The sequence below is a fragment of the Oncorhynchus keta genome, unplaced genomic scaffold (genome assembly GCF_023373465.1).
Source record: "Oncorhynchus keta strain PuntledgeMale-10-30-2019 unplaced genomic scaffold, Oket_V2 Un_contig_13107_pilon_pilon, whole genome shotgun sequence".
NCBI classification, from domain to species: domain Eukaryota; kingdom Metazoa; phylum Chordata; class Actinopteri; order Salmoniformes; family Salmonidae; genus Oncorhynchus; species Oncorhynchus keta.
The window spans coordinates 107,687-124,459 of NW_026278124.1; the positions used below are offsets into that span (position 1 = coordinate 107,687).

The following is a 16,773-nucleotide window of genomic DNA, read 5'->3' on the forward strand; positions in this document are numbered from 1 at the left end:
CTCCCTGGGAAACAGACAACATGTTAGTCAGAGAGAGACGACTCCCTGGGAAACAGACAACATGTTAGTCAGGTAGAGAGAGACGACTCCCCTGGGAAACAGACAACATGTTAGTCAGGTAGAGAGACGACTCCCTGGGAAACAGACAACATGTTAGTCAGGTAGAGAGAGACGACTCCCTGGGAAACAGACAACATGTTAGTCAGAGAGAGAGACGACTCCCTGGGAAACAGACAACATGTTAGTCAGGTAGAGAGAGAGACGACTCCCTGGGAAACAGACAACATGTTAGTCAGGTAGAGAGACGACTCCCCTGGGAAACAGACAACATGTTAGTCAGAGAGAGAGACGACTCCCTGGGAAACAGACAACATGTTAGTCAGGTAGAGAGAGAGACGACTCCCCTGGGAAACAGACAACATGTTAGTCAGAGAGAGAGAGACGACTCCCTGGGAAACAGACAACATGTTAGTCAGAGAGAGAGAGACGACTCCCCTGGGAAACAGACAACATGTTAGTCAGGTAGAGAGACGACTCCCTGGGAAACAGACAACATGTTAGTCAGGTAGAGAGACGACTCCCTGGGAAACAGACCACATGTTAGTCAGGTAGAGAGACGACTCCCCTGGGAAACAGACAACATGTTAGTCAGGTAGAGAGAGACGACTCCCTGGGAAACAGACAACATGTTAGTCAGAGAGAGAGACGACTCCCTGGGAAACAGACAACATGTTAGTCAGAGAGAGAGACGACTCCCCTGGGAAACAGACAACATGTTAGTCAGGTAGAGAGAGACGACTCCCTGGGAAACAGACAACATGTTAGTCAGGTAGAGAGAGACGACTCCCTGGGAAACAGACAACATGTTAGTCAGGTAGAGAGACGACTCCCCTGGGAAACAGACAACATGTTAGTCAGAGAGAGAGACGACCTGGAAACAGACAACATGTTAGTCAGGTAGAGAGGCGACTCCCCTGGGAAACAGACAACATGTTAGTCAGGTAGAGAGAGACGACTCCCTGGGAAACAGACAACATGTTAGTCAGGTAGAGAGACGACTCCCCTGGGAAACAGACAACATGTTAGTCAGAGAGAGAGACGACTCCCTGGGAAACAGACAACATGTTAGTCAGGTAGAGAGACGACTCCCTGGGAAACAGACAACATGTTAGTCAGGTAGAGAGAGACGACTCCCCTGGGAAACAGACAACATGTTAGTCAGAGAGAGAGACGACTCCCCTGGGAAACAGACAACATGTTAGTCAGGTAGAGACGACTCCCCTGGGAAACAGACAACATGTTAGTCAGGTAGAGAGAGACGACTCCCTGGGAAACAGACAACATGTTAGTCAGAGAGGAGACGACTCCCCTGGGAAACAGACAACATGTTAGTCAGAGAGAGAGACGACTCCCTGGGAAACAGACAACATGTTAGTCAGGTAGAGAGACGACTCCCTGGGAAACAGACAACATGTTAGTCAGGAGAGAGACGACTCCCTGGGAAACAGACAACATGTTAGTCAGGTAGAGAGACGACTCCCCTGGGAAACAGACAACATGTTAGTCAGGTAGAGAGAGACGACTCCCCTGGGAAACAGACAACATGTTAGTCAGGTAGAGAGAGACGACTCCCTGGGAAACAGACAACATGTTAGTCAGGTAGAGAGACGACTCCCCTGGGAAACAGACAACATGTTAGTCAGGTAGAGAGAGACGACCCCTGGGAAACAGACAACATGTTAGTCAGGTAGAGAGAGACGACTCCCCTGGGAAACAGACAACATGTTAGTCAGGTAGAGAGAGACGACTCCCTGGGAAACAGACAACATGTTAGTCAGAGAGGAGACGACTCCCTGGGAAACAGACAACATGTTAGTCAGGTAGAGAGACGACTCCCTGGGAAACAGACAACATGTTAGTCAGGTAGAGAGACGACTCCCTGGGAAACAGACAACATGTTTAGACTCCCTGGGAAACAGACAACATGTTAGTCAGGTAGAGGACGACTCCCCTGGGAAACAGACAACATGTTAGTCAGGTAGAGAGAGACGACTCCCCTGGGAAACAGACAACATGTTAGTCAGGTAGAGAGAGACGACTCCCTGGGAAACAGACCACATGTTAGTCAGGAGAGAGACGACTCCCTGGGAAACAGACAACATGTTAGTCAGGTAGAGACGACTCCCCTGGGAAACAGACAACATGTTAGTCAGAGAGAGAGACGACTCCCCTGGGAAACAGACAACATGTTAGTCAGGTAGAGAGAGACGACTCCCTGGGAAACAGACAACATGTTAGTCAGGAGAGAGACGACTCCCTGGGAAACAGACAACATGTTAGTCAGGAGAGAGAGACGACTCCCTGGGAAACAGACAACATGTTAGTCAGGTAGAGAGACGACTCCCCTGGGAAACAGACAACATGTTAGTCAGAGAGAGAGACGACTCCCCTGGGAAACAGACAACATGTTAGTCAGGTAGAGAGAGACGACTCCCCTGGGAAACAGACAACATGTTAGTCAGGTAGAGAGACGACTCCCCTGGGAAACAGACAACATGTTAGTCAGGTAGAGAGAGACGACTCCCCTGGGAAACAGACAACATGTTAGTCAGGTAGAGAGACGACTCCCCTGGGAAACAGACAACATGTTAGTCAGGTAGAGAGAGACGACTCCCCTGGGAAACAGACAACATGTTAGTCAGGTAGAGACGACTCCCTGGGAAACAGACAACATGTTAGTCAGGTAGAGAGACGACTCCCTGGGAAACAGACAACATGTTAGTCAGGTAGAGAGACGACTCCCCTGGGAAACAGACAACATGTTAGTCAGGTAGAGACGACTCCCCTGGGAAACAGACAACATGTTAGTCAGGTAGAGAGACGACTCCCTGGGAAACAGACAACATGTTAGTCAGGTAGAGAGAGACGACTCCCTGGGAAACAGACAACATGTTAGTCAGGAGAGAGACGACTCCCTGGGAAACAGACAACATGTTAGTCAGGTAGAGAGAGACGACTCCCTGGGAAACAGACAACATGTTAGTAGACTCCCTGGGAAACAGACAACATGTTAGTCAGAGAGAGAGAGACGACTCCCTGGGAAACAGACAACATGTTAGTCAGGTAGAGAGAGACGACTCCCCTGGGAAACAGACAACATGTTAGTCAGGTAGAGAGACGACTCCCCTGGGAAACAGACAACATGTTAGTCAGGTAGAGAGAGACGACTCCCCTGGGAAACAGACAACATGTTAGTCAGGTAGAGAGACGACTCCCCTGGGAAACAGACAACATGTTAGTCAGAGAGAGAGAGACGACTCCCCTGGGAAACAGACAACATGTTAGTCAGGTAGAGAGACGACTCCCCTGGGAAACAGACAACATGTTAGTCAGGTAGAGAGACGACTCCCCTGGGAAACAGACAACATGTTAGTCAGGTAGAGAGACGACTCCCTGGGAAACAGACAACATGTTAGTCAGGTAGAGAGAGACGACTCCCTGGGAAACAGACAACATGTTAGTCAGGTAGAGAGACGACTCCCTGGGAAACAGACAACATGTTAGTCAGAGAGAGAGACGACTCCCTGGGAAACAGACAACATGTTAGTCAGGTAGAGAGAGAGACGACTCCCTGGGAAACAGACAACATGTTAGTCAGGTAGAGAGACGACTCCCTGGGAAACAGACAACATGTTAGTCAGGTAGAGAGAGACGACTCCCTGGGAAACAGACAACATGTTAGTCAGGAGAGAGAGACGACTCCCCTGGGAAACAGACAACATGTTAGTCAGGTAGAGAGAGACGACTCCCCTGGGAAACAGACAACATGTTAGTCAGGTAGAGAGACGACTCCCTGGGAAACAGACAACATGTTAGTCAGAGAGAGAGAGACGACTCCCCTGGGAAACAGAACATGTTAGTCAGGTAGAGAGACGACTCCCCTGGGAAACAGACAACATGTTAGTCAGGAGAGAGAGACGACTCCCCTGGGAAACAGACAACATGTTAGTCAGGTAGAGAGAGACGACTCCCTGGGAAACAGACAACATGTTAGTCAGGTAGAGAGAGAGACGACTCCCTGGGAAACAGACAACATGTTAGTCAGGAGAGAGACGACTCCCTGGGAAACAGACAACATGTTAGTCAGGTAGAGAGAGACGACTCCCTGGGAAACAGACAACATGTTAGTCAGGTAGAGAGAGACGACTCCCCTGGGAAACAGACAACATGTTAGTCAGGTAGAGAGACGACTCCCTGGGAAACAGACCACATGTTAGTCAGGTAGAGAGAGACGACTCCCCTGGGAAACAGACAACATGTTAGTCAGGTAGAGAGACGACTCCCTGGGAAACAGACAACATGTTAGTCAGAGAGAGAGACGACTCCCTGGGAAACAGACAACATGTTAGTCAGAGAGAGAGACGACTCCCTGGGAAACAGACAACATGTTAGTCAGGTAGAGAGAGACGACTCCCCTGGGAAACAGACAACATGTTAGTCAGGTAGAGAGAGACGACTCCCCTGGGAAACAGACAACATGTTAGTCAGGTAGAGAGGCGACTCCCCTGGGAAACAGACAACATGTTAGTCAGAGAGAGAGACGACTCCCTGGGAAACAGACAACATGTTAGTCAGGTAGAGAGACGACTCCCCTGGGAAACAGACCACATGTTAGTCAGGTAGAGAGAGAGACGACTCCCTGGGAAACAGACAACATGTTAGTCAGAGAGAGAGACGACTCCCCTGGGAAACAGACAACATGTTAGTCAGGTAGAGAGAGAGACGACTCCCCTGGGAAACAGACAACATGTTAGTCAGAGAGAGAGACGACTCCCCTGGGAAACAGACAACATGTTAGTAGACTCCCCTGGGAAACAGACAACATGTTAGTCAGGTAGAGAGAGAGACGACTCCCTGGGAAACAGACAACATGTTAGTCAGGTAGAGAGAGACGACTCCCTGGGAAACAGACAACATGTTAGTCAGGTAGAGAGAGACGACTCCCCTGGGAAACAGACAACATGTTAGTCAGAGAGAGAGAGACGACTCCCTGGGAAACAGACAACATGTTAGTCAGAGAGAGAGACGACTCCCCTGGGAAACAGACAACATGTTAGTCAGGTAGAGAGAGACGACTCCCCTGGGAAACAGACAACATGTTAGTCAGGTAGAGAGAGAGACGACTCCCCTGGGAAACAGACAACATGTTAGTCAGAGAGAGAGACGACTCCCCTGGGAAACAGACAACATGTTAGTCAGGTAGAGAGACGACTCCCCTGGGAAACAGACAACATGTTAGTCAGGTAGAGAGAGAGACGACTCCCCTGGGAAACAGACAACATGTTAGTCAGAGAGAGAGACGACTCCCCTGGGAAACAGACAACATGTTAGTCAGGTAGAGAGACGACTCCCCTGGGAAACAGACAACATGTTAGTCAGGTAGAGAGACGACTCCCTGGGAAACAGACAACATGTTAGTTAGACTCCCTGGGAAACAGACAACATGTTAGTCAGAGAGAGAGACGACTCCCTGGGAAACAGACAACATGTTAGTCAGAGAGAGACGACTCCCCTGGGAAACAGACAACATGTTAGTCAGGTAGAGAGACGACTCCCTGGGAAACAGACAACATGTTAGTCAGGTAGAGAGACGACTCCCCTGGGAAACAGACAACATGTTAGTCAGAGAGAGAGACGACTCCCTGGGAAACAGACAACATGTTAGTCAGAGAGAGACGACTCCCCTGGGAAACAGACAACATGTTAGTCAGGACGACTCCCCTGGGAAACAGACAACATGTTAGTCAGGTAGAGAGACGACTCCCCTGGGAAACAGACAACATGTTAGTCAGGTAGAGAGACGACTCCCCTGGGAAACAGACAACATGTTAGTCAGGTAGAGAGAGACGACTCCCTGGGAAACAGACAACATGTTAGTCAGGTAGAGAGAGACGACTCCCCTGGGAAACAGACAACATGTTAGTCAGGTAGAGAGACGACTCCCCTGGGAAACAGACAACATGTTAGTCAGGTAGAGAGACGACTCCCCTGGGAAACAGACAACATGTTAGTCAGGTAGAGAGGACGACTCCCTGGGAAACAGACAACATGTTAGTCAGGTAGAGAGACGACTCCCCTGGGAAACAGACAACATGTTAGTCAGGTAGAGAGAGAGCGACTCCCCTGGGAAACAGACAACATGTTAGTCAGGTAGAGAGAGACGACTCCCTGGGAAACAGACAACATGTTAGTCAGGTAGAGAGACGACTCCCCTGGGAAACAGACAACATGTTAGTCAGGAGAGAGAGACGACTCCCCTGGGAAACAGACAACATGTTAGTCAGGTAGAGAGACTCCCCTGGGAAACAGACCATGTTAGTCTGGGAACTCCCTGGGAAACAGACAACATGTTAGTCAGAGAGAGAGACGACTCCCCTGGGAAACAGACAACATGTTAGTCAGGAGAGAGAGACGACTCCCCTGGGAAACAGACAACATGTTAGTCAGGAGAGAGACGACTCCCTGGGAAACAGACAACATGTTAGTCAGGTAGAGAGAGACGACTCCCTGGGAAACAGACAACATGTTAGTCAGGTAGAGAGACGACTCCCTGGGAAACAGACAACATGTTAGTCAGGTAGAGAGACGACTCCCTGGGAAACAGACAACATGTTAGTCAGGTAGAGAGAGACGACTCCCTGGGAAACAGACAACATGTTAGTCAGGTAGAGAGACGACTCCCCTGGGAAACAGACAACATGTTAGTGACTCCCTGGGAAACAGACAACATGTTAGTCAGGTAGAGAGACGACTCCCCTGGGAAACAGACAACATGTTAGTCAGAGAGAGACGACTCCCTGGGAAACAGACAACATGTTAGTCAGGTAGAGAGACGACTCCCTGGGAAACAGACAACATGTTAGTCAGGTAGAGAGACGACTCCCCTGGGAAACAGACAACATGTTAGTCAGGTAGAGAGACGACTCCCTGGGAAACAGACAACATGTTAGTCAGGTAGAGAGACGACTCCCTGGGAAACAGACAACATGTTAGTCAGGTAGAGAGACGACTCCCCTGGAAACAGACAACATGTTAGTCAGGTAGAGAGACGACTCCCTGGGAAACAGACAACATGTTAGTCAGGTAGAGAGACGACTCCCTGGGAAACAGACAACATGTTAGTCAGGAGAGAGACGACTCCCCTGGGAAACAGACAACATGTTAGTCAGGTAGAGAGACGACTCCCTGGGAAACAGACAACATGTTAGTCAGGTAGAGAGAGACGACTCCCCTGGGAAACAGACAACATGTTAGTCAGGTAGAGAGACGACTCCCCTGGGAAACAGACAACATGTTAGTCAGGTAGAGAGAGACGACTCCCCTGGGAAACAGACAACATGTTAGTCAGGTAGAGAGAGACGACTCCCTGGGAAACAGACAACATGTTAGTCAGGTAGAGAGAGACGACTCCCCTGGGAAAAAGACAACATGTTAGTCAGGAGAGAGAGACGACTCCCCTGGGAAACAGACAACATGTTAGTCAGGTAGAGAGACGACTCCCCTGGGAAACAGACAACATGTTAGTCAGGTAGAGAGAGACGACTCCCTGGGAAACAGACAACATGTTAGTCAGGTAGAGAGAGACGACTCCCTGGGAAACAGACAACATGTTAGTCAGGTAGAGAGAGACGACTCCCCTGGGAAACAGACAACATGTTAGTCAGGTAGAGAGAGACGACTCCCCTGGGAAACAGACAACATGTTAGTCAGGTAGAGAGAGACGACTCCCTGGGAAACAGACAACATGTTAGTCAGGAGAGAGACTCCCTGGGAAACAGACAACATGTTAGTCAGAGAGAGACGACTCCCTGGGAAACAGACAACATGTTAGTCAGAGAGAGAGACGACTCCCCTGGGAAACAGACAACATGTTAGTCAGGTAGAGAGAGACTCCCTGGGAAACAGACAACATGTTAGTCTCCCCTGGGAAACAGACAACATGTTAGTCAGAGAGAGACGACTCCCTGGGAAACAGACAACATGTTAGTCAGGTAGAGAGACGACTCCCTGGGAAACAGACAACATGTTAGTCAGGTAGAGAGAGACGACTCCCCTGGGAAACAGACAACATGTTAGTCAGGTAGAGACGACTCCCCTGGGAAACAGACAACATGTTAGTCAGGTAGAGAGACGACTCCCTGGGAAACAGACAACATGTTAGTCAGGTAGAGAGACGACTCCCTGGGAAACAGACAACATGTTAGTCAGGTAGAGAGACGACTCCCTGGGAAACAGACAACATGTTAGTCAGGTAGAGAGACGACTCCCCTGGGAAACAGACAACATGTTAGTCAGGTAGAGAGACGACTCCCCTGGGAAACAGACAACATGTTAGTCAGGTAGAGAGACGACTCCCTGGGAAACAGACAACATGTTAGTCAGGTAGAGAGAGACGACTCCCTGGGAAACAGACAACATGTTAGTCAGGTAGAGAGACGACTCCCTGGGAAACAGACAACATGTTAGTCAGGTAGAGAGACGACTCCCTGGGAAACAGACAACATGTTAGTCAGGTAGAGAGACGACTCCCCTGGGAAACAGACAACATGTTAGTCAGGTAGAGAGAGACGACTCCCCTGGGAAACAGACAACATGTTAGTCAGAGAGAGAGCGACTCCCCTGGGAAACAGACAACATGTTAGTCAGGTAGAGAGACGACTCCCCTGGGAAACAGACAACATGTTAGTCAGAGAGAGAGACGACTCCCTGGGAAACAGACAACATGTTAGTCAGGTAGAGAGACGACTCCCTGGGAAACAGACAACATGTTAGTCAGGTAGAGAGAGACGACTCCCTGGGAAACAGACAACATGTTAGTCAGGTAGAGAGACGACTCCCTGGGAAACAGACAACATGTTAGTCAGAGAGAGAGACGACTCCCCTGGGAAACAGACAACATGTTAGTCAGGAGAGAGAGACGACTCCCTGGGAAACAGACAACATGTTAGTCAGGTAGAGAGAGACGACTCCCTGGGAAACAGACAACATGTTAGTCAGGTAGAGAGGCGACTCCCTGGGAAACAGACAACATGTTAGTCAGGTAGAGAGACGACTCCCCTGGGAAACAGACAACATGTTAGTCAGGTAGAGAGAGACAACTCCCCTGGGAAACAGACAACATGTTAGTCAGGTAGAGAGAGACGACTCCCTGGGAAACAGACAACATGTTAGTCAGGAGAGAGACGACTCCCCTGGGAAACAGACAACATGTTAGTCAGGTAGAGAGACGACTCCCTGGGAAACAGACAACATGTTAGTCAGGTAGAGAGAGACGACTCCCTGGGAAACAGACAACATGTTAGTCAGGTAGAGAGAGACGACTCCCCTGGGAAACAGACAACATGTTAGTCAGGTAGAGAGACGACTCCCTGGGAAACAGACAACATGTTAGTCAGGAGAGAGAGACGACTCCCTGGGAAACAGACAACATGTTAGTCAGAGAGAGAGAGACGACTCCCTGGGAAACAGACAACATGTTAGTCAGGTAGAGAGAGACGACTCCCTGGGAAACAGACAACATGTTAGTCAGGTAGAGAGAGAGACGACTCCCTGGGAAACAGACAACATGTTAGTCAGGTAGAGAGACGACTCCCTGGGAAACAGACAACATGTTAGTCAGGTAGAGAGACGACTCCCTGGGAAACAGACAACATGTTAGTCAGGTAGAGAGACGACTCCCCTGGGAAACAGACAACATGTTAGTCAGAGAGAGAGACGACTCCCTGGGAAACAGACAACATGTTAGTCAGGTAGAGAGAGACGACTCCCTGGGAAACAGACAACATGTTAGTCAGGAGAGAGAGACGACTCCCTGGGAAACAGACAACATGTTAGTCAGGTAGAGAGACGACTCCCTGGGAAACAGACAACATGTTAGTCAGGTAGAGAGACGACTCCCTGGGAAACAGACAACATGTTAGTCAGGTAGAGAGACGACTCCCCTGGGAAACAGACAACATGTTAGTCAGTCGACTCCCCTGGGAAACAGACAACATGTTAGTCAGGTAGAGAGAGACGACTCCCCTGGGAAACAGACAACATGTTAGTCAGGTAGAGAGACGACTCCCCTGGGAAACAGACAACATGTTAGTCAGAGAGAGAGACGACTCCCCTGGGAAACAGACAACATGTTAGTCAGAGAGAGAGACGACTCCCCTGGGAAACAGACAACATGTTAGTCAGGTAGAGAGACGACTCCCCTGGGAAACAGACAACATGTTAGTCAGGTAGAGAGACGACTCCCCTGGGAAACAGACAACATGTTAGTCAGGGAGAGAGACGACTCCCTGGGAAACAGACAACATGTTAGTCAGGTAGAGACGACTCCCTGGGAAACAGACAACATGTTAGTCAGGTAGAGAGAGACAACTCCCTGGGAAACAGACAACATGTTAGTCAGGTAGAGAGACAACTCCTGGGAAACAGACAACATGTTAGTCAGGTAGAGAGAGACGACTCCCTGGGAAACAGACAACATGTTAGTCAGGTAGAGAGACGACTCCCTGGGAAACAGACAACATGTTAGTCAGGTAGAGAGAGACGACTCCCCTGGGAAACAGACAACATGTTAGTCAGGTAGAGAGAGACGACTCCCTGGGAAACAGACAACATGTTAGTCAGGTAGAGAGAGACGACTCCCCTGGGAAACAGACAACATGTTAGTCAGGTAGAGAGACGACTCCCCTGGGAAACAGACAACATGTTAGTCAGGTAGAGAGACGACTCCTGGGAAACAGACAACATGTTAGTCAGAGAGAGAGACGACTCCCTGGGAAACAGACAACATGTTAGTCAGGTAGAGAGACGACTCCCTGGGAAACAGACAACATGTTAGTCAGAGAGAGAGAGACGACTCCTGGGAAACAGACAACATGTTAGTCAGAGAGAGAGACGACTCCCTGGGAAACAGACAACATGTTAGTCAGGTAGAGAGAGAGACGACTCCCCTGGGAAACAGACAACATGTTAGTCAGGTAGAGAGACGACTCCCTGGGAAACAGACAACATGTTAGTCAGGTAGAGAGACGACTCCCTGGGAAACAGACAACATGTTAGTCAGGTAGAGAGAGACGACTCCCTGGGAAACAGACAACATGTTAGTCAGAGAGAGACGACTCCCTGGGAAACAGACAACATGTTAGTCAGGTAGAGAGACGACTCCCCTGGGAAACAGACAACATGTTAGTCAGGTAGAGAGAGACGACTCCCCTGGGAAACAGACAACATGTTAGTCAGGTAGAGAGACGACTCCCCTGGGAAACAGACAACATGTTAGTCAGGTAGAGAGACGACTCCCTGGGAAACAGACAACATGTTAGTCAGGTAGAGAGACGACTCCCCTGGGAAACAGACAACATGTTAGTCAGGTAGAGAGAGACGACTCCCCTGGGAAACAGACAACATGTTAGTCAGGTAGAGAGAGACGACTCCCCTGGGAAACAGACAACATGTTAGTCAGGTAGAGAGACGACTCCCCTGGGAAACAGACAACATGTTAGTCAGGTAGAGAGACGACTCCCCTGGGAAACAGACAACATGTTGTTAGACTCCCTGGGAAACAGACAACATGTTAGTCAGGTAGAGAGACGACTCCCTGGGAAACAGACAACATGTTAGTCAGAGAGAGAGACGACTCCCTGGGAAACAGACAACATGTTAGTCAGGTAGAGAGAGACGACTCCCTGGGAAACAGACAACATGTTAGTCAGGTAGAGAGAGAGACGACTCCCCTGGGAAACAGACAACATGTTAGTCAGAGAGAGAGACGACTCCCCTGGGAAACAGACAACATGTTAGTCAGAGAGAGAGACGACTCCCTGGGAAACAGACTACATGTTAGTCAGAGAGAGACGACTCCCTGGGAAACAGACAACATGTTAGTCAGGTAGAGAGAGACGACTCCCCTGGGAAACAGACAACATGTTAGTCAGGTAGAGAGAGACGACTCCCCTGGGAAACAGACAACATGTTAGTCAGGTAGAGAGAGACGACTCCCCTGGGAAACAGACAACATGTTAGTCAGAGAGAGAGACGACTCCCCTGGGAAACAGACAACATGTTAGTCAGGTAGAGAGACGACTCCCCTGGGAAACAGACAACATGTTAGTCAGGTAGAGAGACGACTCCCCTGGGAAACAGACAACATGTTAGTCAGGTAGAGAGACGACTCCCCTGGGAAACAGACAACATGTTAGTCAGGTAGAGAGAGACGACTCCCCTGGGAAACAGACAACATGTTAGTCAGGTAGAGAGAGACGACTCCCCTGGGAAACAGACAACATGTTAGTCAGGTAGAGAGAGACGACTCCCCTGGGAAACAGACAACATGTTAGTCAGGTAGAGAGCGACTCCCCTGGGAAACAGACCACATGTTAGTCAGGTAGAGAGACGACTCCCCTGGGAAACAGACAACATGTTAGTCAGGTAGAGAGACGACTCCCTGGGAAACAGACAACATGTTAGTCAGGTAGAGAGAGACGACTCCCTGGGAAACAGACAACATGTTAGTCAGGTAGTTAGTCACTCCCCTGGGAAACAGACAACATGTTAGTCAGGTAGAGAGACGACTCCCCTGGGAAACAGACAACATGTTAGTCAGAGAGAGACGACTCCCCTGGGAAACAGACAACATGTTAGTCAGGTAGAGAGACGACTCCCCTGGGGAAACAGACAACATGTTAGTCAGGTAGAGAGAGACGACTCCCCTGGGAAACAGACAACATGTTAGTCAGAGAGAGAGACGACTCCCTGGGAAACAGACAACATGTTAGTCAGAGAGAGAGACGACTCCCCTGGAAACAGACTACATGTTAGTCAGAGAGAGACGACTCCCCTGGGAAACAGACAACATGTTAGTCAGGTAGAGAGACGACTCCCTGGGAAACAGACAACATGTTAGTCAGGTAGAGAGAGACGACTCCCCTGGGAAACAGACAACATGTTAGTCAGGTAGAGAGACGACTCCCTGGGAAACAGACAACATGTTAGTCAGGTAGAGAGACGACTCCCCTGGGAAACAGACAACATGTTAGTCAGGTAGAGAGACGACTCCCCTGGGAAACAGACAACATGTTAGTCAGGTAGAGAGACGACTCCCTGGGAAACAGACAACATGTTAGTCAGGTAGAGAGACGACTCCCTGGGAAACAGACAACATGTTAGTCAGGTAGAGAGAGACGACTCCCCTGGGAAACAGACAACATGTTAGTCAGGTAGAGAGAGACGACTCCCTGGGAAACAGACAACATGTTAGTCAGGTAGAGAGACGACTCCCCTGGGAAACAGACCACATGTTAGTCAGGTAGAGAGAGACGACTCCCCTGGGAAACAGACAACATGTTAGTCAGGTAGAGAGACGACTCCCCTGGGAAACAGACCACATGTTAGTCAGGTAGAGAGAGACGACTCCCCTGGGAAACAGACAACATGTTAGTCAGAGAGAGAGACGACTCCCCTGGGAAACAGACAACATGTTAGTCAGAGAGAGAGACGACTCCCCTGGGAAACAGACCACATGTTAGTGAAGTCAGAGACGCTCCAGGTCAACACGATCACAGCGCGTAACGTACTGTTGGTTAAGGGCTTGTGAGTCAGCATTTTCACGGTAAGGTGAACCTGGTACCGACACCAGGTTGTATTGGGGGCGAATGTGACAAACACTGAAGGGGATGACTGTGACACACACTGAAGGGATGACTGTCACACTGAAGGGGATGACTGTCACACTGAAGGGATGACTGTCACACTGAAGGGGATGACTGTCACACTGAAGGGATGACTGTCACACTGAAGGGATGACTGTCACACTGAAGGGATGACTGTCACACTGAAGGGGATGACTGTCACACTGAAGGGATGACTGTCACACTGAAGGGATGACTGTCACACTGAAGGGATGACTGTCACACTGAAGGGATGACTGTCACACTGAAGGATGACTGTCACACTGAAGGGATGACTGTCACACTGAAGGGATGACGTACCTGGGATGACTGTCACACTGAAGGGATGACTGTCACACTGAAGGGATGACTGTCACACTGAAGGGATGACTGTCACACTGAAGGGATGACTGTCACACTGAAGGGGATGACTGTCACACTGAAGGGATGACTGTCACACTGAAGGGATGACTGTCACACTGAAGGGGATGACTGTCACACTGAAGGGATGACTGTCACACTGAAGGGGATGACTGTCACACTGAAGGGGATGACTGTCACACTGAAGGGATGACTGTCACACTGAAGGGATGACTGTCACACTGAAGGGATGACTGTCACACTGAAGGGGATGACTGTCACACTGAAGGGATGACTGTCACACTGAAGGGATGACTGTCACGCTGAAGGGATGACGTACCTGGGATGACTGTCACACTGAAGGGATGACTGTCACGCTGAAGGGATGACGTACCTGGGATGACGGGCTGCATGTTGAACAGTTGAGCGTTGTGTACCTCCATCCTCATGGTCTCCTTGTTCAGCACCCCGACATAATACCTGACACATAACAACACTGAGACCCTGCCACTGTTTTGGTAAACAGCTGAGAGACATAATAACACTGTCACCCTGCCACTGTTTTGGTAAACAGCTGAGAGACATAACAACAACACTGCCACCCTGCCACTGTTTTGGTAAACAGCTGAGAGACATAATAACAACACTGCCACCCTGCCACTGTTTTGGTAAACAGCTGAGAGACATAACAACACTGCCACCCTGCCACTGTTTTGGTAAACAGCTGAGAGACATAACAACACTGCCACCCTGCCACTGTTTTGGTAAACAGCTGAGAGACATAACAACACTGCCACCCTGCCACTGTTTTGGTAAACAGCTGAGAGACATAACAACACTGCCACCCTGCCACTGTTTTGGTAAACAGCTGAGAGACATAACAACACTGTGACCCTGCCACTGTTTTGGTAAACAGCTGAGAGACATAACAACAGTCACCCTGCCACTGTTTTGGTAAACAGCTAAGAGACATAACAACAGTCACCCTGCCACTGTTTTGGTAAACAGCTGAGAGACATAACAACACCGCCACCCTGCCACTGTTTTGGTAAACAGCTGAGAGACATAACAACACCGCCACCCTGCCACTGTTTTGGTAAACAGCTGAGAGACATAACAACACCGCCACCCTGCCACTGTTTTAGTAAACAGCTGAGAGACATAACAACACCGCCACCCTGCCACTGTTTTGGTAAACAGCTGAGAGACATAACAACAGTCACCCTGCCACTGTTTTGGTAAACAGCTGAGAGACATAACAACACTGTGACCCTGCCACTGTTTTGGTAAACAGCTGAGAGACATAACAACACTGTGACCCTGCCACTGTTTTGGTAAACAGCTGAGAGACATAACAACAGTCACCCTGCCACTGTTTTGGTAAACAGCTGAGAGACATAACAACACTGTGACCCTGCCACTGTTTTGGTAAACAGCTGAGAGACATAACAACACTGTGACCCTGCCACTGTTTTGGTAAACAGCTGAGAGACATAACAACACTGCCACCCTGCCACTGTTTTGGTAAACAGCTGAGAGACATAACACTGCCACCCTGCCACTGTTTTGGTAAACAGCTGAGAGACATAACAACACTGCCACCCTGCCACTGTTTTGGTAAACAGCTGAGAGACATAACAACACTGTGACCCTGCCACTGTTTTGGTAAACAGCTGAGAGACATAACAACACTGCCACCCTGCCACTGTTTTGGTAAACAGCTGAGAGACATAACACTGCCACCCTGCCACTGTTTTGGTAAACAGCTGAGAGACATAACAACACTGCCACCCTGCCACTGTTTTGGTAAACAGCTGAGAGACATAACAACAGTCACCCTGTCACTGTTTTGGTAAACAGCTGAGAGACATAACACTGCCACCCTGCCACTGTTTTGGTAAACAGCTGTGGAACATAACAACACTGCCACCCTGCCACTGTTTTGGTAAACAACTGAGAGACATAACAACACTGCCACCCTGCCACTGTTTTGGTAAACAGCTGTGGAACATAATAACAACACAGCCACCCCGCCACTGTTTTGGTAAACAGCTGAGAGACATAATAACAACACAGCCACCCTGCCACTGTTTTGGTAAACAGCTGAGAGACATAATAACAACACTGCCACCCCGCCACTGTTTTGGTAAACAGCTGTGGAACATAATAAAAACACTGCCACCCTGTCACTGTTTTGGTAAACAGCTGTGGAACATAATAACAACACTGCCACCCTGCCACTGTTTTGGTAAACAGCTGAGAGACATAACAACACTGCCACCCTGCCACTGTTTTGGTAAACAGCTGAGAGACATAATACTTGTAAAAATGTTTTTGATGGTCTGTGTCGTTTTTTTTTTACTCGCTGAAATAAAAAAAAACTTACTTGCAAAGGTTGTTGCATTTTAGGGATCCTGTTCCAAAGTTATCACCAACATAGGAGAGTCTGTCTGATTCTGCAACCTGAACACACGAAGAAGACCGTGTCAGAGAGAAGTAGCCTTAAAAACACAGGAAGTAGCCTTAAAAACACAGGAAGAAGACCGTGTCAGAGAGAAGTAGCCTTAAAAACACACAAAGAAGACCGTGTCAGAGAGAAGTAGCCTTAAAAACACAGGAAGGAGACCGTGTCAGAGAGAAGTAGCCTTAAAAACACACAGGAAGGAGACCGTGTCAGAGAGAAGTAGCCTTA

The 16,773-nt window shown here is 49.1% G+C and overlaps 1 protein-coding gene and 1 long non-coding RNA gene across 7 annotated transcripts in view; one reads left to right on the forward strand and one right to left on the reverse strand.

Annotated features, from left to right (window-relative positions):
• The window catches only part of LOC127918082 (DNA-directed RNA polymerase I subunit RPA49-like), a 36,404-nt gene extending 19,854 nt beyond the window's left edge, over positions 1-16,550 (reverse strand). The window contains exons 1-2 of the mRNA XM_052501272.1: positions 16,468-16,550; positions 14,476-14,561 (exon numbers count right to left, since the gene is read on the reverse strand). Of these exons, the coding sequence (XP_052357232.1) occupies positions 14,476-14,530 (55 nt within the window). The 5' untranslated portion in view covers positions 14,531-14,561; positions 16,468-16,550. The remainder of the gene's footprint in view (positions 1-14,475; positions 14,562-16,467) is intronic.
• LOC127918085 (uncharacterized) lies at positions 454-12,394 on the forward strand. Of its 6 annotated transcripts, XR_008098759.1 has the most exons (9): positions 454-522; positions 1,525-1,614; positions 2,477-2,656; positions 3,124-3,349; positions 5,168-5,395; positions 10,111-10,286; positions 11,206-11,339; positions 11,383-11,562; positions 12,127-12,394. It is a non-coding gene; the product is annotated as an uncharacterized LOC127918085 (long non-coding RNA). The 6 variants fall into 6 exon arrangements; XR_008098755.1 differs by lacking the exons at positions 1,525-1,614; positions 5,168-5,395; positions 10,111-10,286 and having other exon boundaries at positions 2,389-2,656; positions 3,124-3,393; XR_008098758.1 differs by lacking the exons at positions 1,525-1,614; positions 5,168-5,395; positions 10,111-10,286 and having other exon boundaries at positions 2,389-2,656.
• Positions 16,551-16,773: the final 223 nt, after the last annotated feature.